Source organism: Scedosporium apiospermum, assembly GCF_000732125.1.
Source record: "Scedosporium apiospermum strain IHEM 14462 chromosome Unknown SEQ_SAPIO_0132, whole genome shotgun sequence".
Classification (NCBI taxonomy): domain Eukaryota; kingdom Fungi; phylum Ascomycota; class Sordariomycetes; order Microascales; family Microascaceae; genus Scedosporium; species Scedosporium apiospermum.
The window spans coordinates 1,515,884-1,537,882 of record NW_015971833.1 but is presented as its reverse complement, the minus strand read 5'-3'; the positions used below and the strand labels follow the sequence as shown (position 1 = coordinate 1,537,882).

The 21,999-nt window shown below is 50.2% G+C and overlaps 2 protein-coding genes and 2 pseudogenes across 2 annotated transcripts; 2 read left to right on the top strand and 2 right to left on the bottom strand.

The window, feature by feature from the left end:
* Positions 1-2,173: 2,173 nt before the first annotated feature.
* Positions 2,174-3,403, top strand: SAPIO_CDS9153 (Cyanide hydratase; the record flags this gene model as incomplete). The annotated part of the gene is made up of 2 exons (XM_016790618.1): positions 2,174-2,666; positions 2,748-3,403. The coding sequence occupies 2 exons, from the start codon at positions 2,174-2,176 to the stop codon at positions 3,401-3,403; spliced, it is 1,149 nt and encodes a 382-aa protein (XP_016639921.1).
* Positions 3,404-3,842: 439 nt separating this feature from the next.
* On the bottom strand, positions 3,843-6,271 carry SAPIO_CDS9152 (Methylcrotonoyl-CoA carboxylase; the record flags this gene model as incomplete). Its single annotated transcript, XM_016790617.1, has 7 exons — positions 3,843-4,380; positions 4,446-4,539; positions 4,676-4,929; positions 5,022-5,332; positions 5,478-5,548; positions 5,885-5,992; positions 6,088-6,271. The coding sequence occupies 7 exons, from the start codon at positions 6,269-6,271 to the stop codon at positions 3,843-3,845; spliced, it is 1,560 nt and encodes a 519-aa protein (XP_016639920.1).
* Positions 6,272-7,249: 978 nt separating this feature from the next.
* Positions 7,250-8,107, bottom strand: SAPIO_CDS9151 (annotated as a pseudogene; the record flags this gene model as incomplete).
* A 597-nt stretch (positions 8,108-8,704) lies between these two features.
* On the top strand, positions 8,705-21,878 carry SAPIO_CDS9150 (annotated as a pseudogene; the record flags this gene model as incomplete).
* Positions 21,879-21,999: the final 121 nt, after the last annotated feature.

Below are 21,999 nucleotides of genomic sequence, written 5' to 3'. Positions count from 1 at the left end.
TGCCGGGAACACTTTATCTTTCGACTTCCTGTGGCCCGGCCACTGCGTTAGTATGTGAAGGAACGATTGTCATGTGGTATTCCACGGACAGAAACGCACTGCAAGAATCGCACGCGCTGTGACGCCTCCTATTCTGACTACCTCGGCAATTCATAATGTTTCAAGTAGCAGTTGCTTTAGGTAAGAAAATACGTAACGAAATCGTCTCCTGATAAACAAGTGGATTAGAGAAACCGACGATAAAAAAGTCTCCGTGTTTATGCGGGTGGAGGGCGGCGACTTTTGTACTCTCCTCAATAAACAAGCTTTAAGTTGCGATTAATAAGCCAGTGGGGTACAATAAATCACCGACCACCCCTCTTCTATAGACTACTATTTCAATCCTCAAATTCTAAATAATATTAAATTAAAACTATATAAATATATATATTATTATAATCCTTAAAGTTTACTTTATTTAATAATATTACTTTTATTTTAATAAACTTTATTAGTTTTAAGAAAATTTAATTATATTAAATTAAAATATTATTATTTATTTTATATAATTAAATTTATTATTACTTTATATTAAAATAAAATATATATTATTTAAATATTATATAATATTTAAATAATATAAAATAAATAATAATATTTTAATTTTAAATATATAATTAATTATATTTTTTATAAATTAAAATATTATTATTTATTTTATATTATTTAATATATATTAATTTATTAATAGTATATAATAAAAATATTTTTATTATATACTATTAATAAATTATAATATTTATAAATACTATTTTAATTTAATATAATTAAATTTTCTTAAAACTAATAAAGTTTATTAAAATAAAATATATATTATTATAATCCTTAAAGTTTACTTTATTTAATAATATTACTTTTATTTTAATAAACTTTATTAGTTTTAAGAAAATTTAATTATATAAAATAATATTTATAATATATAGTAGATATATTATTTCTTTATTAAAATATTTTTTTTTAAAATTAAAACTAATATTAAAATTAGTTAAATTTTAAATATTTTAATTTTAAATATATAATTAATTATATTTTTTATAAATTAAAATAGTATTTATAAATATTATAATTTATTAATATAATATTTTATTTAGTTAAATATAAAATTTTAAGTATTTTTGATATAGAGTTGTTGAGATATTTAAATATTTGTTTCTAATACTAAAAGGTGAGGTGGTCGGTGATTTATTGTACCCCACTGGCGGGCGGGTTGTGATGAGTAAACTGGAAAAGAACCTTGGATCCACTGAGACATAACTCGCATAACTCGAAGCACCAATTGATCCATGTCTTTCAGGCACTAGATGGAGCAGCAACGCCCTGGCTCGGGCACCGAAAACAGCGTAGAGAGTGCTGCAGAGGATCATTCCAGTTTATTTTAGAGCATTTAAATCTTCATTCTGCCAGTCTAATCCAAATAATTGCTTACTTGCCTACGAAGTAGAGAACGTGGGAATAATGGGCAACGCAGTCCCCACCCTTAAAGAGCGGCTTTCCTAGGTATTTCTCCCATTCACAGTTCCAACGTTTTTCTAATCAGGCAACCTTTTAGACTATGTGATTGGTGATGCTGGAGATTTGGGCATGCCTGCTAGGTATCAGAACCTCCTATCCTCTAAGGCGCTTTCTTTTTTCGGAGAATGTTTGAATGCTTCATAGCGCATAGCTTTTCTCTGGCTTCATTGTTTTGTAACTGACGGATAAGCTATCTAGGTCTAGCCCGGGTAATGTCTATCCGGACTTTGTCACTGTGGGGGAGGCTCCTCGCATCTTCCTTTCTTATCGCACCACCTACACTAGCGGCGTCCAGGGTACCAAGATCTGGGGTCCAGGGTGCCAGCGATTCTGGGGCCACCCGTTCCCGGCCACCGTCCATCATATGCGGAGACAATCCCTAAATGAACCTGTGAGACTTAGAAAGAGTACTCCAGGGCCGGATAATGCCTATCCAGCTTTGACTATGTACCCCTGTGTGACAACTCCCCCAGACAGATACGGCCGTTGGCTCGTCTATAAAATCTTGAGGCTTCGCACGACTAAATGGATAGAGGTCATGCTGTCCATACCACCTTCAACACTCCCAATTCATTATTCACTAGGAGCTATTGTCTCTTGTCACCCTGTTTACCAAGTCAGAATGTCTATCCGCCAGTGGAAAGCTGCCGTGTGCCAGAGCGAGCCTTGCTGGTTCGACAAGGTGGCAGCCATCGAAAAGTCGATCCGCCTCATTCGTGAAGCCAAGCAGAATGGCGCCTCCCTTATCGCATTCTCCGAGGTCTGGGTCCCAGGCTATCCCAACTTTCTCTGGTCTGGCAACTATGCGGAAAACCTCCCCCTAGTCCAGAAATACATGGCCAACAGCATCTCGGCATACGGCGATGAGATGCTCCAGATCCGGCAGGCTGCAGCCGAGAATAAGATTTACGTCTCGTTTGGCTTTAGTGAGCGTGCTGGCCACAGTTTGTATCTCGCCCAGATGTTCATTGGCCCAGACGGAAACGTTCTTCTCCATCGACGTAAAACCAAGCCCACCCACGTTGAGCGGACAATCTTTGGCGACTCGACTGGCGATTCTCTCAAGACGGTGGTGGAAACGCCCCTGGGAAGGATCGGCATGCTAAACTGCTGGGGTGAGTTTCTGTCGTGGACCCCGCTTTTCCGTGCCCCGTGCCTGCAAACTAGAAGTTAACATGATTTTCTGGCACGCATAGAGCATCTTCAGCCCTTACTGAAGTATCACACCTACGCGCAGGGCGAGCAAGTCCATATCGCCGCCTGGCCATCCAGCGGAGAGTATCCTGGCAACCATGCCCCTGAACCCTATTCGGTCTTTTCCGAGGCCAACGAGGTCACTGCCAGCCGCTTGTACGCTATAGAGGGTGCCGTATATGTCCTCTGCACCAACCAGCCCCTCTCCGCCGAGGGTGCCCGCCTCAACAGTGAAGGCCAAGCCGGCGCCAAGAAGGACAGCTTTTTGCTCAGCAGCGGTTGCGGCGCCGCTGCGGTCTTCGGGCCAGATGGCAGACAGCTTACAGAACCTACTGATCCAACGTACGATGGCCTCATCTACTGCGACATTGACCTTGATAAGATCGATGTTGCCAAGAACTTGACCGACTGTGTTGGTCACTACTCGCGACCCGACCTGCTACGCCTCGTCGTCGATGACCAGCCGAAGAATTACGTTACTCGCGTTTCAGACGGCTCTCACACCACCCCTTACCACACGCCTATCGGCAGCACACACCTTATCGATACACACAAAACTCTTGAGGAGCTTCTAGCTAAACAGCCAGAGGAGGTCATTCTTGTTGGGAACAAGGCATGTGATAAGGAGAGAGCTCTTAATGGGGTGGCCGTTAATTAAATGCAGTGGCTGCAGTTGTTGTCACTAGTCAATTTCTATGCTTGCAGCTGTTTATGTATTTATTTCAGAATCCCTTAGGGAAATTGTAGAGTTCGAATTTAAGTTTATTGTTGCGCGCCAGGTCAACCTTAGGCTTCTAATTGTGCGGTCACTACGAAGTAATAAAACCCATCTAAGAGATATCGCGAGTTGTAAAGGCCAGGGCGGTGACATGGATTTCCAGACAGGGAAAACCCTATTTTTTCCCCAGCAGGCTTTAGCCCAAGATTCCGGCGTCCGTCCTGATAGTGTTTAGCATTTAAAGAAGAGCGGCGTCCGTCGTGCTGACACCTATTCGATCAATCTAGTTCTAAGCTAGGAGTTGTAAATGCGGCGGATTTGTACATCCAGAAAAAGGAGCCCTTGTAGACCAGTACCTCCCGAGCCCTCTCCTCCAGAACTAGAGACGTGCCAGGCCCTGGTGGCTTTCGGCACCTTTTACCGGCGAAATAGTCACCACATCTAGACACATTCCTAGGATGTCGCGTGTGTCCCGTGGGTCTATGATGCCATCGTCTAGCAAGTTGGCACTCGTGTAATATGACTCGCTTTCCCGTTCAACCATCTCTCTCTGCTTCTCGCGGCTGTTTGATGGCTCTTTAGGCACGGCAGCAGCAGCGTCGCTCTTATTGGCATTATTCTGCCTGGCTCTGCTTCCAGACTGCACGATTTCCATGACACCCGCAAGCTGGTCGGGCCCCATGACGCTGCAGCGGCTCGAGGGCCATGTGAATAGGAAGCGGGGCTGATATGCACGGCCGCACATGGCATAGTTGCCGGCTCCGTAAGAAGACCCAAGAATGACGGATATCTGAGGGACCTTTGAGCAGCTGACGGCGGCAACGAACTGAGCCCCTTTCTTAATAATGCCTTGCCGTTCCGCATCAGAGCCAACCATGAATCCGGTCACGTTGTGAAGGTAGATTATAGGGATACATCTAGTTCGTCTGGTCAGCGCTTGACAAGAGAGCACATCATGGTATAGAGAGGGAGTCGATAGCACCTCTGATTGCACAATCTGATGAACTGGGCACCTTTGCATGCCTCGTCGGCGCGGATCACCGGCGTTTGATTGCCAATGATGCCAATTGGGTGGCCTGGTGAGCGGTTTTACATTACGTCAGTTTTTCGCGGTCAAAGACTGGTTCCAAGTCTTCAAGGAAGTCTTATTCCGCTGACATCGCCGACAAATGAATTGAAATATATTGTGGGATGCTCATGTGAGAAACATACCGTGGATCTCGGCCCAAGTCGTCAGTAAATTCCTGCCATATGCCGGTTTGAAAAGGGCAATCCGCGAGTCGTCCACTAGCCTCAGCACAACCTCGGTCATATCAAAGGGCTTACGGATATCCGGGTTAACCAGCGATAGCAAGTCGTCCATAGGATAGCGTGGGGCTAGGGGCTCTCCCATGGGCCGCCGCGCCAGCTGGAAGGGGACTTGAATGGATTTGACCCATTCGCGGGCTTTGCGGATTGCGTCAAACCTGCAAGAGAACGCCTATAGTCAGATGGGGGTTGCTTCACACAGAGAAGAAGGTAGACGAATGCCGAAAAGGAGCAATGCATAAAACCATACTCATCTACCGCGATCTGGTCCGCCAACCCCGTAACGGTGGAATGCATCTTGGCCCCTCCGAGAGTCTCGGCATCTATAACCTCGCCCGTGGCCATCTTTACCAGGGGAGGACCCCCAAGAAAGACCTGTGCTTGATTTTGCACCAAGATAGTGTAGTCGGATATTCCGGGGAGGTACGCCCCTCCAGCGGTCGAAGAGCCGAAGACGACGCTGCACGAGAACTGGCCGGCAGCGCTTCGACGCGCAAGGTCTCGGAACATTTGGCCTGCGCGATGGAAGACGCGGAATTGTTGCGGGAGATAAGCGCCTGCCTATTGAATCGAGGGGAGGTGAGAAGCTGAGAGCCCCTAGAAAAAAGTTTAAAGCTCATGAATAGCTTCGAATGAGCCAAAGAGGCTTTTCGAGCGATAAGGCAAAGACAGCAAGTGTTCTAGGATGCATTACGGCAACACTCACTGCTTGTACAAGACCAATGATCGGCAGCCCATTTTCCGTTGCAATCTCCGTCACGCGATTGTGCTTCAAGACTGGTTGTAGTGAGATTAGAAATTAGCATCGCACGCATTATACGATTATCGGCGAAGGCGCGGGAGGAACAGAAAGAGACCGAGGGGAACGGCTTAGTGCGTATGCGTCGAGAAAGAATCTTGACTTACTGGTATACTCGTTCCAAGCCCCTCCTTTAATGGACGGAATGTGAGATATAATCATACAGGCCACGCCACTTCCGTCGTTGGCATTTGGTCAATACAAGTTGGTCAAGTCCCCGTTGTCTCCCGGCCTCGACATAAGAGAAGTCGGGATCAAATTGGCATTCCGGTTTTCGAGAAGCCTTGACTGCACATACCTAACTTTCCCAATACCAGCTACAAGACTAGCACAGGGAGACGAGTCGAGCCCAAAGCCAGCGAACTGAGCGAGCTCCATGAAAGGGGAATCGTGGTCGAGCAGCAACGCTACGCGGTCCCTGGCTAATGCAGAAAGTTAGACAACGCCGATTGGTGAGCGTAAAGGAGGCGAGAATGGGAAAACGCCTATTGTGTGGGAGAGGGAGAGGAAGCCATACCGAGAAGCTGGCCTCGAGACTGGTGTCGCTGCTGCGATGCCGAGGTGCCCTCGGAACAGACCTGTTCGAGGGCATTGTTGAACCGTTCCAGGACCTGTCCCCAAGCTTTGCGGTTGTCGTCGAAGATGGGCTGCCGTAGGCTCAGTTTGGCCACGCCGACGGGGTAGGAAAGGCAAGCGGCCATGCTCAAAAAGGTCGGTTTCTAGGGATAGGGGGAAGGTATCGCGAAAATTGGAGGAGAAGCGCAGATGGATTGGATTGAACACCCTCACCTCAACAGGTAAGTAAGCACAGGAATTCCCAGCGTGGAAGTAAATGCGGATGCAAAGTAACGTGGGGGCCAGGAGCAATGTAAGACGGGGTTTGGAGGTGAAAGCCTGAAGAAAATAAAAAGAAGCTAGAATTAATTGACACGAGCGGAGAACATTTGGCTTCACTTTTACCACAGCCACAGCCACAGAACCGGCGGCTACCTTCTCATCGCCGCTAACCTTGTTTCCGTCCGTGTATTATTGCTTCATGCATAGGCATCGACATCGTCTTTTTCGTGTAGTTTTACATTTTGCGGGGAGGCACGAGGCCGGATGCATGGATGAGCTGAACGGATAGCCAGAGAGCGGGCCGTCCGCTTCTGGGCGAGCAAGTTTGGTGGTGGCTTGGCAGAAATAGAGGCACGGCTTAACTCGGCATCGAAGCCGCGCTCTGCCCGAAGACAAATTACGGCCAGACAAGACCTTTGGCTAGATTGATATGAGAAGGAGGAGTTAATGCTCATGGAAGAGGATTTCCTTGGTACTTGGTAGTGTTCCTGAACCACCCGACCAACCAATATCGGCACTCGATATTCATCAATCCAATCCTCATCCTCCCCTCGCCAGTCTCTGGATTCATGTGTTTCATTGCTCCTACATTAGTGCTCGACGTGGCTAGACTTTCCCACATGTAGAGTCCGAGGAGTTTAGATTGTCTGATCTATTGGTTGCAGGCTCCCCAATCTCGTAGGAGATTTATCTTATTGACAGTTGAACTTCAAGTCGCCCTATTTCGTTCGTATAGAGAACATATGCCTATCTGATCAAAAACTGTCCCATTGTGCCCCGGCTCGTATCTACCCGACAGGAGACATTGTCATTCCGAATCCCCTGTGCACATGTAGACCCCGTTACAGTTTAGCTGCCCCTTGCAGATGTGCCAACGCATCCCAATCTGTCCGTTTCTTTCCTGACTGGAAGTTGCGCACTCCAATGACTGATTCCGAGTCTGGCGCCATCATGGTTTCAAACACTTGGCGAATGACCTTGTCCTGCTCTTCATGACCCCGAACACCAGCAGCCGCTCGCATTACATCCTTACACATGGCCGACGCGCGTGGTGCGCAAGAGCGTAAATTGATAAGGTACGACTCGAGAAGTTCATCCAGCCCAGCCATGTCCGCAGCTAAGCCGTGTACCGCCCCAATGTTTCGAAGCTCGGCCACAGATATCACCCGCCCTGAGAGTATAGCCTCGCGCGTAAAGGCCAACCCCCACTCTCGAGCTAGATACTTGGATATGATGGCCGGACACAGTCCCAGTTTCACTTCGCTGAGGCTGGCGGTGGCCGAGGCGATCGCGAGGCGCACGTCGCATGAGAAGGCAAGCCCTACGCCTCCAGCGTAGCAGGGGCCGTTGATGCAAGCGATGGTCACCTGAGGTGCGTCCTGGATAGCCTGGAATAGATTGACAAACTTTTCGTATTCGTTGGATGCAGCGTCGCCTCCTTTACTGACGGCTGTACTTGACTTGCTCAAATCCATCCCGGTACAGAAGAAACGGCCCTCGGCTGCGATGACGATACGCGTGATGGTGTGGTCTTGGGCCACGGAGCGGAAGCAATCAGTAATTTGGGTTACCATGTCGGTCGTGAGTGCATTCCCGTTCCGGGGTCGACGGAGCAAAATCTTGAGATTCGTGCCCGAGCGGTAAATATCGATGTCGTTTTGGTGCTGAAACAAGCTCCATTTCAATTTTGGGTTCGCCATGATGGGTTACTATCGATAGTGGGACAGATCGTATCAGACCGTCGGTGGTGTCTCTATGTCTGTTCCTAAGGTGTGGGAGGTTGTGTGTTGCCTGAATCGTTGCTCTTCTTAATGGATCTACGTTTTCTTGTGGCCTCCGGCTTGCTTCTCGATGCCTACATGTATTTTGCCACACAATCACCATTTCTCAAGTCCAACTAGTCCTTGCCGGCCTGCCGGCTTGCCCTGAGAAACCCTGCTAAACTTAGCTGGACTTGAGAATTAATCACTGGTGGATCTCAGTGGGCCCGGACTACTGTATCCACGGGCACGGCATTTAACAGCCGACCCGGCTTGCCGAGGCCGCTGTCAACCGTACATCAAGATCCATTCCTTGACTGGATTTGGGGTTATTACTCAGGCAAAGATGCCAAACATGAAGTTGATCATTATTATTGAAGGGTCTTAGTGCTTGACGCGTTTTCAATGAAATAGATTAGCTAACCCGCGGACACATGACATTTTTTTTATTATTCCTAATCGACGCCTTGTTCATAGGATATTCCTCTACAGTTTGAAAGCGTCTTTTATCCTTGGGCTAGTTTTCTCGAGAGCAACATGGCTGTCATGTCCGAACAAGATCCGTTATGGGTGGCCCAGATGCCTCTCCAGGAAAATGGGACGAGACGAATTAACCGCGTCTTGATCGCCAACCGGGGAGAAATCGCCTGTCGCGTTATTTCCACCTGCCGTAAGCTACAGGTCAAAAGTATTGCTATATACGTTGAAGAGTAAGAAACCACAGACTTTTCACCTCGCACGTATTAACCATCTCCATCCCACTCGCTAACCAATACCCTCTTTACCCCCAACAGAGATGCAACGTCAAGACACGTGCATGACGCAGACGATGCCATCAACCTAGGCTCTGTAGGCCAGTCCGGTGGCAATCCGTTCTTGAATATCAAACTCCTCATCCAGGTTGCTCTCCAGACGGGAGCCGATGCAATCCATCCTGGCTACGGCTACCTAAGCGAAAACGCCCAGTTCGCCGATGAGGTGCGCAAAGCCGGCATTATCTTCATCGGCCCGAATTCGTCTGCCATCACCACCCTCGGCGATAAGCGCGAAGCTAAACAATACCTCAGCGAGCACGAGCCAAGTGTGCCCTTGATTCCAGGGTATATCGGGTCGTCATCGCAGGGGATACAACTCAGTGACTTGGAGAAAGAATCCGAGCGTATCGGCTTCCCCGTCATCATCAAGGCATCGGCCGGCGGCGGTGGCCGTGGGCTGCGCATCGTGCACGATCGATCTGCACTCAAGGCTGAGTTTGAGCGCGCCCAATCTGAAGCCCAGCGGTCGTTTGGGTTGAACGTTTGCATTCTAGAAAAATACATTGAAGCGGGCAAGCACATCGAAGTACAGATTTTGGGAGATCAGCACGGCAATGTCATATCGTTGTGGGAACGTGATTGTTCCGTTCAGCGACGGCACCAGAAGGTGATCGAGGAGAGTCCGTGTCCTTGGCTTAACCGCAGTCAGCGGGAGGCCATATGTGCCGTTGCAACGCGCATCGGTAGATTGCTGCGGTACGAGGGTGCTGGGACAGTTGAGTTCATTCTTGATATTGCAACAGGCCAGTTCTATTTCCTCGAAGTAAACGCGCGACTCCAGGTTGAACATCCTATTACTGAGGAGTGCACCGGCCTTGATATCGTGGCGCTGCAGCTTTACGTCGCATCTGGCGGCAACCTAGCCAGCCTCCAGCAACTCGTCTCGGTCCCGCAGAACGGCCACGCTATCGAATGCCGGCTGTGCGCCGAGGACCCAGCCCGCAACTTTGCTCCCCAGCACGGCCTGGTTCGCTTATGGGCGCCACCGCTGCCACTAGTCGGCTCACAACGTATACGCTACGAAACGGCCATTTCCAGCGGCGCCAAAGTCTCAATCTATTTCGACTCCATGATCGCAAAGATTGTCGTATGGGCGCCAACACGCGCCACAGCAATCGAGCAGATGGCGAGAGTTCTCGCGGACACAGCCTGTCTAGGTGTCACCACCAACCAACTCTTCCTACAGGCGTGCCTCCGGCACCAAGCTTTCCACCGTCCCGATTACACGACATCGTTTATCCAGTCGAATCTCGACGATCTCCTGCGAAATCCATATTCTTCCGGCCTAGGATTACCGCTGAATCTCCTAAGCATAATCCCGAGCTTATTTTTACGGAATTCCCGGGAGCGAAAGGAGGTGGCTGTCGGGGGAGCCCGCCCTATTTTCGGAAGCGTTCGTCGCGGGTTCCGAAACCAGAGGTTCGACAGGGTGAACCAGTTATGCGATATTGTTGCCGTCTACGATGCGAAGCAGGGCCCGGGCATGAACTCTCAGATCTGCATATGGGGATTTGATGGCGGAGAGACGAGTAAGGCGGTTGTGCAGATCGCGCCAGTGCCTGAATTAGGTCCGAAGCCAGAGGCAAAGACGGACGGCACAACCAGCGACGAATCTGGCCTTCTAGACGCCACCCGTGCCTACAACATGCTGAGCGTAGCTCTCCGCAGCGGCGCATTAGAGGAAAAGTCCTTGACATGTGCAGTATATGTACACAAGGCGCAGAGCAAAGTTATCGACATGGTTGGGTGGTCCGAGTCCGTACCGTGGAATATCGGCCGGATTGAGGCATCGATCAACAAGAGCAAAGTTCTCGCGTACGTGGCGACGGGAGATCCGCTATCTGTAGCGATTGAACAAGACACGGGCAGCGCATTGCGCTTGCTTTGCCATTTCCCAGTGCTTGGCGGCCCTATGGAATTCCATTGTTACTCACCGCTGTCGTACTTTGAGAGCCAGCGACCGACCACTACGAGCGGCGGGAAGGCTAGCGACGCGGTAATTAACGCGCCGATGCCCTGCAAGGTCCTGCAGGTATTGAAAAAAACAGGAGATAAAGTGAAGGCCGGTGAGGTGGTCATGGTGATTGAAAGTATGAAGATGGAAATAGCTATCTCGGCCGGTATGGATGGGTTATTCGAGACAAGCATTGCAGAGGGTGACGCCGTCAACGAGGGTGCACCGTTGTGTACGTTTACGTAGATGCATCTCCATTCAAGCTAGCCGGTCCCAATCATGTATTTTCTCTTACTAGGATCACGGAGGAGAGGCAGGAGACTAAGATGGTTAATTCCCTTTCCAACTTCGCTCTACGGCATGCGTTTCCCAGTCTCTCTCTGGGCCGTTGTGGGCTAGCCATGACACGTAATTGGCAACTTGAGGCTGCCGAAACTCAATGCGCCGGGATATTACAGAATCAATCTAATGGCTCGCATCTATTGATGGCATCAAAATACTGTGGATAGCTAGCATTGAGCATTGAACAGAATGCATCGTCACATGGCGATGCGGCTTTCATTTCTTCATTTATTTCATTTACGGGATGATTGGCTCGCCTCCACATCATCGGCAACATAGCAATTCCGGGATATGTTGTGTTAAGTCGTTCCTCCTCTCCTGCTGGAGAGTATTGTAGGATATGGGAAGTCGTGTCTGGTAAGAGGGTGAGGGGTTGTGAAGTGTACTTCATTTACACCCGGAACCAGAGCCGCTTTGCACGTCCCGCCCCGCACGGAAGTAACCCGGTGATGATTGCCGCCCGCTCCACAAACACACACGCTAATCTAAGTTTTTCAAGTCGAGTGAGTCGTAAACCCTATTCGATTCCGTATATACCATCAGAGAGGAGTTGTATATATATTTCCATCCAGGGTTGTACTGTACGGAACAAATTATTGAATCACGGCACCATTACAGTCCTAGGTCTCGCCCCTATTGACCCCTGTGATATAATTCGAACACAATGAAGCAAATAAGAATCGGGTGCTATAGGTTTGTTCTTCTAACTGCAAGTGCACCTTGTTTATTGTGCAAATTATTGACACACGATGGTAGTGCCTTTTGGGGAGATTCCCCGTCCGCCGTTAAACAATTTCTCGAGCCTGACGGGCCTCAACTCGACTATCTAGTTGCCGACTATCTCGCAGGTATCTTCCCCTCCGCTTCGTCTTGTAGTTGACATATGAGCCGATAATCACGCCCTTGTCTACTACCACTTCACTAACTGTCCCACGTCTCACAGAACTAACCATGGGCCTCCTTGCTCGATCATCCCGGTCTACGTCGGCGACCAAGACGAAGAAGTCTACATCTAATGGAGGCTACATTTCCGAGTTTCTTGATTTAGTCCTCGCCCCCAACGTCGATCTAATTCTTGAAAAGAAACTAAAAATCGTTACGAACGCGGGTGGCCTGGGCCCTGTCGGTCTGAAAGATGCAATTGTGGCCCGTCTCGACAAGCTCAAGGTAGGCCGGAAGCTGAAGGTGGCTTCTGTGTCTGGTGACGACTTGTACCCACAAGCTGATGTCCTGGCACGGAGTGGTGCCTTCCATGGATTTGATCCGCTGAGCGGCGCTGGAGTTGTGGAGGACGGTGTTCCGGATGGTCGAAGCGGCAAGAAACCCCTCAGCATTAACGCCTACATCGGCGCGGAGCCTATCACGGAAGCACTACGTCACGGAGCCGATATCGTGGTCACTGGTAGATGCGTCGACAGTGCTCTTGTAGTTGGCCCTCTAGCATTCGAGTTTGGTTGGCCGTACACCAACGACGTTGTCAACCTCGACCGCATCGCGAGCGCCTCCCTGGCCGGGCACATCGTCGAGTGCGGCGCCCAAGCCATAGGCGGCAATTATACGGACTGGAAAGCGTCAGCGTTTAGTCCCCACGGCGGTTGGGCGAATATGGGCTACCCGATCCTCACATTTTTTGAGGATAATGGCTTCACCATTTCCAAGCCCGACAGGACCGGCGGAGTGGTGACGTGTCGCAGCGTGTGTGAGCAAATGCTCTACGAAGTGTTGGACCCGGAAAATTACGTCCTCCCTGATGTGGTTCTCGACATGACCCAGGTGCGTCTCGAGCAAGTGGCATCTGACGTCGTTTCTGTTCGTGGTGCCCGTGGTAAGGTTCCCACGCCATGGCTTAAGTGCACTAGCGTCGAGCAGCGCGGCTATCGCATCGCCGCTGATATCCTTGTCTGCGGTGAGGAGGCTGTGAGCAAAGCCAAGGTCCTAGGTAAAGCCATCCTTGACCGCACAAACGCGCTGGCGGCTGCCGTTTACAAGGGTTACGTTCCACCAATCGCCGCGGATGATAGCGAGGTACATATTATTGGCGCCGAGTTTAGTCTCTCCCCCACCGCGATGTACGGTAACGAGCGGCGCGAAGTTGTTCTACGTGTGGCGGCGCGCCATATGCATCGGGGTGTTCTCGACATCTTGAGTAAGGAGACCGCGCCGTTCCTTACAAACAGCTGCCCTGGAATATGTCTCCTTACCTCGGGCCGACCTAAGAGTAGTCCCAATTTCGTTGCGAGCAGCGTTCTAGTGCGTCGCGAGTGTGTGGTACCCGTCGTGCACGTGGGATCCGGTGCCCCACCAATCGCAGTTCCATTACGGGTGGAGGGCTGCCAGCCGGTCAAGCCAGCGCAAACTAGGCGCCAGGCTGACGGATCGACGCCATCGCCACCGCCGTCGCAAGGCAGCAGTTTTGCAGCCGTGGATCCAGCACGTATCAAGCTCTACGATATCGCTTTCGGCAGATCGGGTGACAAAGGGGACACGGCAAACATTGCCATTGTCGCAAAGGATCCATCTTATTACCCATATCTGCTTGAGCAACTTACTCCTGAAGTAATATTCTCCGCTTTCAGGCACTTTATCGCGCCCGGTGGCACGGTGACGCGGTTTGAGGTGCCAGGTGTACACGGCGTCAATTTCGTCTTGACGAAGTCCCTCGGCGGCGGAGGCCTTTCAAGCCTCCGACTAGACAGGTATGTTGGTTTGTGTCGTTTTGGTGACTGCCTCGAAATGCATAAACGCTAACCATGGAACTCCGTCTCAAAGGCAAGCAAAGTCGTATGCACAACTGGCTTTATCGGCGGTGTATTTAAATCTGCCAGGTACCACGGGCCTTCATACCAGACTTTGAGTGGGGGCATAATATTGGATAACTCCGGCCCGGAGGACGCGGGAGCGCGCAACATAGCTCAGAATCATGTAACTTGCCGTGCATACTTGTAATCATTGCCGTCAAAGCGATGATCAAGGAGCAGAGATATTTTCAATTCATTCCACATATCTATGTAAAAGAAGCCGATGCGCTGGAATTGGTCTTTCTTTATTCCATAATATGATATTGCGTTTCCCATATACTAGTGTTATACGTGGTCTGATGCTCCTATTCTTGTCATGTTCGAACCCTGTCACCAACCTCCGTATTGTTACCTGCGGTCACATATTGAGATGGTCCTCGCCTTGTATTAAATGGATATATCGGACCTGGGCATCAATATCTCCAAGAGTCGATGCGGCTCTATAATGTTCTTGATCATGTGAGATTGAGAGGGACCCCAAAAGTTGTGGTATTATGGGTCGAACTGAAGCTAACGATTTCCGCAACAACTTTCATCAATCGGCTCTTCGTAGAGTCCCTTCAACGCGCTGACGCCTCAGGTCATGCCTTCCTGAGCCTGGCCTATTCCCGATCCCACCCGGCGGGAAGGTGAGTTACTTCCGCGTGACCCGGCTACGTTCGGCCGCCCAATCCCGGCCATGCGCTACAATGTGGATACATTTAACAGTACTTCGCAGTTGGAGACTTACTTGTATTGGGCTACTAAAAAGACTCTCCTACGACCACCAGGACTCATTTCAATCTAAAAGCTAACTAAAATTTTGAAAATCAGTCGAGAGAGAGTGGCCTGCAGTGCTGGGCATTCGCTCTGAAACCCTTGTTCTCTGAGCCCCGGACCTACACAGAGTTTAGAAAGGAGGTTTCTATATATACATGGCTGATCCAGGCGTGGGGTTTCAATTCCCACCGAGGAAGGTGTCCTGGTTAAAGCGGGATGCGCTCCTCTTCAATCTCAGCATCGGCTGTAAGGTTGACGAGCCCCAGTTTATCTACGTGAGTCACCCCAATTTACTACCTTTTCAATCATGAGCAGCCAGGTTGCTTGTGGATGACAGTCTTGATTCTGTTCCTCTCAGCTGTTGGATAACGAAACAAGGTTTTCGTCCGTATTGTTTTTCGGGTACATCTCCAGATTAACATCTCAATGTCCAGGAATTGAATGAGCGCTTTGCCGCCTTTCCCACCTTCCCGCTGGGTTTAGGTGAGTACTCGGGCATATTTACGGTCCGGCGGGGTGGACTTTCTATACCATGTCTGCAAAAACGGGGCTCATTCTTTAGTGTTCAAGCTAGACAACCAAGATGTGATCGACTTCTATTCGACCCAGTCGTCCGTATCGATTCCGGGGGTACCTAAGCTAAATCCTAGCCGTCTGGTCGATGGTCAACGGCTAATCCAGGTGCTCAAAACGCTACCCGTCTCTTCTGCCGGTCGCGACTTTGAGTTTCGAACAACGGTCCTGGGTGTGTACGACAAGGGTAAGGCTGGCACGGTAGTCAAATCCGAGGACGCCCTGGTAGATGCTGTGTCTGGTGAGGTGTATGCCCGCAATATCGGCAGCCTGTTCTACGTCGGACAGGGCGGCTGGGGTGGACCGCGTGGAACAAGTGAGCCATCCCTCACGCCACCAGAGACTCGGCCGCCTGATGGTACACTTAAAATGCAGATTGCCGAGGAGAGTGCACATTTGTACCGGTAAGGTACCCCTGTTATTCATAGCAAACGCACCACGCATACACATACAGGATCTACTTGCGTAATCGTTCTCTTTCACTAGGTTTTCTGCAGTCAACTATATGGTAGTCCCGGGCTAAGCTAACCCGTGGAATATAAACACAGACTTAATGGGGATTACAATCCCCTCCATGCAACCCCGGAGCCTGGTATCGAAATGGGCTACGGTGGCATCATTATGCATGGTGTATACACCTATAATCGCATCGCCCACGACCTACTGCGGGAGCTAGGCCGAAGCGACGCGGCGAACTTCCGCGAGTTTCAGGCCAAGTTTACTGGTCCCGTCAAGCCGGGTGACGCGGTCCACACAGACTTTTGGCGAATGGGGAAACCCGACGGGGATGGGTGGCAGGAGATCCGATGGGCTGCGCAAGTGGTGAGTACGGGGCGCAAGTGCTTGAGTGATGGACGGGCTGTGATTCGAGTCGTAAATGATAAGACTCAAGCCGGCTGGGTAAAGTTGTGATCATAGTGGCGGTTACTGCCGTGACTTGTAGATGGCACGGGATGGGTGATCTTGAAGCGCAACGCATTTGAGGTGGCCGAAGTGAATTACTGGAGAATAGTGCCGAGAAGCCGTTCGATACACAGTTCAATGTGGTGGTGATTCTCAGACTTACACCTGAACCGGATTGCGCGGCTCCTGGACTGGTGGCATACATCAATTGATGTAGTGATATCACTGTACGCAAGCGAAGAGTTGGTCAAGGCGAGGGACGGATCACCCCTGCAACGCACGTTCACAATCCATGATTATGGCCCACACAACCCCCCGCTTACGAATCGTCTCAGGTACGGTCAATTGACCGGGATCTAGAGACTGGTTCGGTGTGTGATTAACCAGATTAGGGGGAAGTCTAATTTAGCTCCTTTAATATCTGGTTTAGAGGATGTTCGCAACCCCACAGTTACCTATCTCGGTAGACACATCCCACTGACCTTACTATATAGATCCTTTCAGGATCCCCGCTTGCCCACTGACGATACGCCGTTCCCCGCTACCCCACATTATTTGCCAACCACTATCCCTGCCGCCTCGCACCCGGTTATCCACACGGCTCCAACACGGGTAGGTGCCGTTCGAAACCCATCCTTCACTTCCCACACTTGCAGAATGGAGTAACGGAGTCAAACCCCAGCTTTTTTCAGTGGGTAGTTAACATGCGAGTGTCATGCGTTCCCCGGATTCCTTTTCTTGGTGTCTAAGGCTCTTCTAGCCGATGTTACGATATCACTCGTCTTGAGCCCAGGCCCTCGTCTTCCTCCACCCCCCATACATGTACATCTCTATATATACGTACGGATCTCTGATGTCTCCACTGAGTCTGTGGCAATTCAGCTTTATCTTCGTGGTCGGGCCCTCACCTACACATGTCCCCCGTTTACTCTTTACATCTGTGTCTTCCCTCGCAATAGGTATTGTCTTCAACGGTCCGGCGCATTATCCTATATAACTCTATTAGTGTCATTTCTACCACTTTCGAAAGACACAGCCATCCCCTTGACTTCCGACCCTAGCCCCATCAGGAATCAACATGAGCGAGAAGCAACAGGCTTCAGAATTGGCCGAGAGCGTCTCTCATATGGAGAAACGCGAAGTCTCTTCAGCAGAGCAGCTAGGGCCCGAGTCTACAAATGTACCACTCCCTCCTTCCCTGTTCTTCCCCACCAATGAGCCCGCCTCGTTGAACGTACCCTTTAAACTATTCGCTGGCTGACATGTCTTGTGATTCTCAATATTGATTTACTAGGCTCTACAAATGGATGACGCAGAAATTGGAAGAATTAGACGCCGGATAGACTGGCGCCTCCTGCCGTTGTTGACAGCTCTGTACGTCCTGGCCTTCATGGATAGGTCCAACATCGGCAATGCCAAAGTGGCCGGCATGAATGCGGACCTGAACCTTACGGGGGCTCAATACAACATGGCTCTAACCGTTTTCTTCTTTCCTTATTCCTTGTTCGAGGTACCGAGCAACATCGTACTTAAGCTGATGCGGCCGTCCATCTGGATCATGATTTTGGTAATTTGTTGGGGCACGGTATGTTCACTCTCCAACCCCAACCCAACTCCCTTGAAGACCCTGACATATCATTTTGGCCATTGCGTCTTTTCGTCTCCTCCTTTCATCTCTGGGTTATCACTGACCTGTGCCGCCCTTCTGTATCTAGGTTCTCACCCTTCAGGGCATCGTGAAGTCCTACGGCGGTCTAATTGCTACTCGCGTAATGCTCGGTGTGACCGAGGCCGGCTTCTTCCCTGCCGCTACCTACCTCCTCACTACATGGTACTGCCGCTGGGAGGTACAGACACGACTTGCCCTATTCTTCTCGGCCGCCTCGTTGGCCGGCGCCTTTTCAGGCTTGTTAGCTTTCGGGATCCAACATATGGAAGGCATTGGCGGATTGAATGGCTGGCGATGGATTTTCATCCTTGAAGGAATATTAACGGTGCTCATTGGGGTGAGCGTCCCTTGGGTACTACCAGATTCGCCCGACGCGGCCAAGTTCCTCACGCAAGCCGAGAAGGACATCATCAACTATCGCTTAGCGCATGACTCGGGCACGGAGGCTGGCCGTGTAGGCACTAATGAGTCCTTTAAGTGGAAGTACTTGTGGGAAGTGCTCCTCGACTGGAAGATTTATCTGGGAGTCGTGATGTACTGGGGAAACAGGTGAGCAGAGATCCATCTCCTATTAATCCCTATCGATACCCATGATGGACGTCTGCCCATTGAAGAGATTGGGGAGACAAAAGACGCATGACGAAAATTTGGCTAACGAATTCATCGTGGACACAGCGTTTGCATCTACGGTTTCAGCTTCGCTGCCCCTACAATTATTCACGAACTAGGCTACACCGCCGCCCAGGCACAGCTTCTAACCGTACCCGTCTATTTTGTCGGCGCCTGCCTCACCTATTACCTGGGCTTCCTGGCCGACAAGCGCCAGAATCGGTGGCAATTTATTACAATCGCCTTCAGTATTTCCCTTATCGGCTTCATCGGTCTTCTCTCCATCCCCCACCCACGCCTGCCCGGCCTCACTTATTTCTTCCTCTTCTTCGTCCCGGGAGGCCTCTATCCCGCTGTTATCGGCGTCATCTCCTGGGTTGGCAACAACCTTGCCCCTTCGTTCAAACGAGCCATTGGCATGGCCCTGCTCATGACTCTGGGGAACCTAGGGGGTGCTATTGGCTCCAACATCTTCCTAGCGAAGCAGGCGCCACACTACTGGCTGGGCTACGGTTTCTCAGTGGGCATCCTGGTGGCGGGAATGGTGTCTGTATTCATTCTTCGTTTCGCCACCCGTTCTATCAACAAGAAGCGGGCCCAGATGTCGGAGGAGGATGTGTTGGCTAGGTATTCTGAAGGTATGTGCATGTGCACCGTAAAGGATTCATCACGATCCACTCTTCTCTACTTTTTTTATTCTTTTTTATAGGAATTCCCATGGATTCTAACGATGAGTGTTCTCTTGCAGCGGAACTGGTGGAAATGGGAGACAAGTCACCCTTATTCAGATATGTGTCATAGGGCGGGGGATCTAGTTTTACCACCGACGGCCGGTGTCCACGAGGAGAGATGGAAAGAAAGAATTGGGTGTAAGCATGTGTATCTCCGCTTGCTTAAATGTCACTTCCAGTCTAGTTTGTAACAAAAGAGATTAAGAACTTGCCCTGTGCCCAACCACTCCACAACGTACGACGTAGCATTCTCTGAGCATCCTCAGCACCTAGTCGGTGTAGCTTCTCATCTTGATTTGCGTCGCATTACTATTAATTCAAAAACACATTAGCCCGTGTGGCTTAGACGGGAAGAGCGAAGATACCCCCTGAAGAAATAGTTGGGTCCTTGCTCATCTCAAGGAGCAGCCTGGGCACGGTATCTTGCCGTTCATGGATCTTGCCGGGTGTGCTGTTGGGGCGCGGGAAAGAGCGGCAATAGAATCCCGTGCCTGTAGAGATACCATTTCCACCATCAAGGAGACGGGACCACTGTCTGGAGGATCCAGTCTTGAGCCACCAACGGGACATTTAGCTCATCCGATGTATTGCTGAAATGCGATGTAAAAACCTCGCACATCGATTCTTAGCCAAACAATGACTTCTGGCGTCCCTGTTGTCTAAAAATCGGCTCAACGACCTGAATCCCAACTCGTCCAGGTCGCTGAGAATTCTTCCAATGGCCCAATCATTCTCGTCTGCGCCCTTCTCCGAACCTCTCTGGTACACTCGTGGTGAGAGTCCCTACTACAATGAAAGCCACCATCGCCTCCGCCGAGCTGTTAGGAGGTATGTTGATGAACACATCATACCGAATTGTGAAGAGTGGGAGAAGAATGGCGCAGTGCCGCTTGAGGTGCGTGCCAATATCCCCCTATGCTGCTTTCATGCATGCTATCCCACTCTGATCATCGCAAGATGCTTGAATCATTTTTTGTACGGGGTGTTCCCAAGCGGCACCCGCATGAAACACGAATTAGTTGCCGTATACAACATACCGCCCAAACACACAGAGTCCCATCTTGTTCTCAAATGAACAGTCATATCCCTCCTATGCGTGTATTAACAGTCTTCCCGATGCCGAACCCTTAGGCCATCCGACATTTCGCCCGCAGCGGTTTTATGGCCGCCTCCCTCTTTCCCATGGCGGTAGACTACCTTGGTAGCCTCCGCCTACCCGGCGACATCCCCCCACATGAATGGGACGAATTTCACGATCTCGTGTTCATGGACGAGATCGCTCGCTGCGGGTACCTAGGTGTCATCTTCGGCCTTGCTTGCGGCAATGTTATCGGTGCCCCGCCCATCGTGCGGTTCGGCACAGCCGAGCAGAAAAACAACTATCTTCCGGGGATTTTGAACGGGGAGCTTCGCTTCTGCCTTGCAGTGACGGAGCCGGATGCTGGGTCAGACGTGGCCGGCATTACAACCACAGCAACGCAGAAGGGTAACAAGTATATCGTCAACGGGGCGAAGAAGTGGATCACCAACGGGCTGTGGGCAGACTATTGTACTGCTGCGGTGAGGACAGGCGGACCAGGTCAGGGCGGTATCTCGGTGCTGGTCATTCCGCTCACTGCGCCAGGCGTGACGCGGAAGAGGCTGGAAAACTCTGGCGTTTCTGCTAGTGGTAGGTTCACACTCGTCACTTAGATAACTGATTTTTTTGAGCACTCTCTCCCCCCCCTCCCCCCCCCCCCCCAAAAAAAAAAAAAAAGTTTGTCTACTGAGCAGAGCCAGCAAGCATCAAGAATGATTTGGCCTTGCTAATTAGATGCTTATAGGGTCCACTTATATTGAATTTGACGATGTTGAGGTACCTGCGGAGAACCTAATTGGGGAGAAGAATCAGGGATTCCGCATTATTATGTCAAGTAAGTCCCTCTCTGACTCGACCAAATTAGCTGCCCATGCACTTCTCATGTTCCTTCAAGTTTCATGGGCACTTGCAAGTTTGACACATGCTTTCTGAACGTTGTATCTTGGAGAACAACCATGCGCTAATTATATCCTATCCATTTCACTTTTCTACAGACTTCAACCACGAACGGACCTGGCTCGCTTGTACCGCTCTCCGCCTTGCCCGCGTTTGCGTTGAGGACGCCTACCTCCACGCCGTCAAACGTGAGACGTTCGGCAAGCCGTTGATAGACAACCAGATCATCCGCGCTAAATTCGCCATGGCCGGTCGCTCCATCGACTCTGCACATGCTTATCTCGAGTACCTCGTGCACCTGCTAGGCCGGGCTAAAGGTCGGGACCCGGCATCCGAGCCCGCTGGCATTGGTGGGCTGATTGCGAATTGCAAGGTGCTCGCCTGTCGGGCCCTCGAGCGGATAAACCGGGAAGCGCAACAGGTCATGGGAGGACTTGGGTACTCCAAGAGTGGGAAGGGTGCAAGGATCGAGCAGATCAGTCGTGACTTGCGTGTAATGGTTGTTGGAGGCGGGAGTGAGGAGATTCTAACCGACTTTTCTCTCAACCAGGAGGTTAAAGCACTCGCTTCGGCGAAGCTATAGGATGTCAGAATCAGACAAGTTGCCTGAATAGAATGGTTGTTAAATAGATTGACGCAGGTGTAGAATTAGAATGCGTCGAGAGTTTTTCATCAGCATGTGATGACTACATTACCATTCAGGT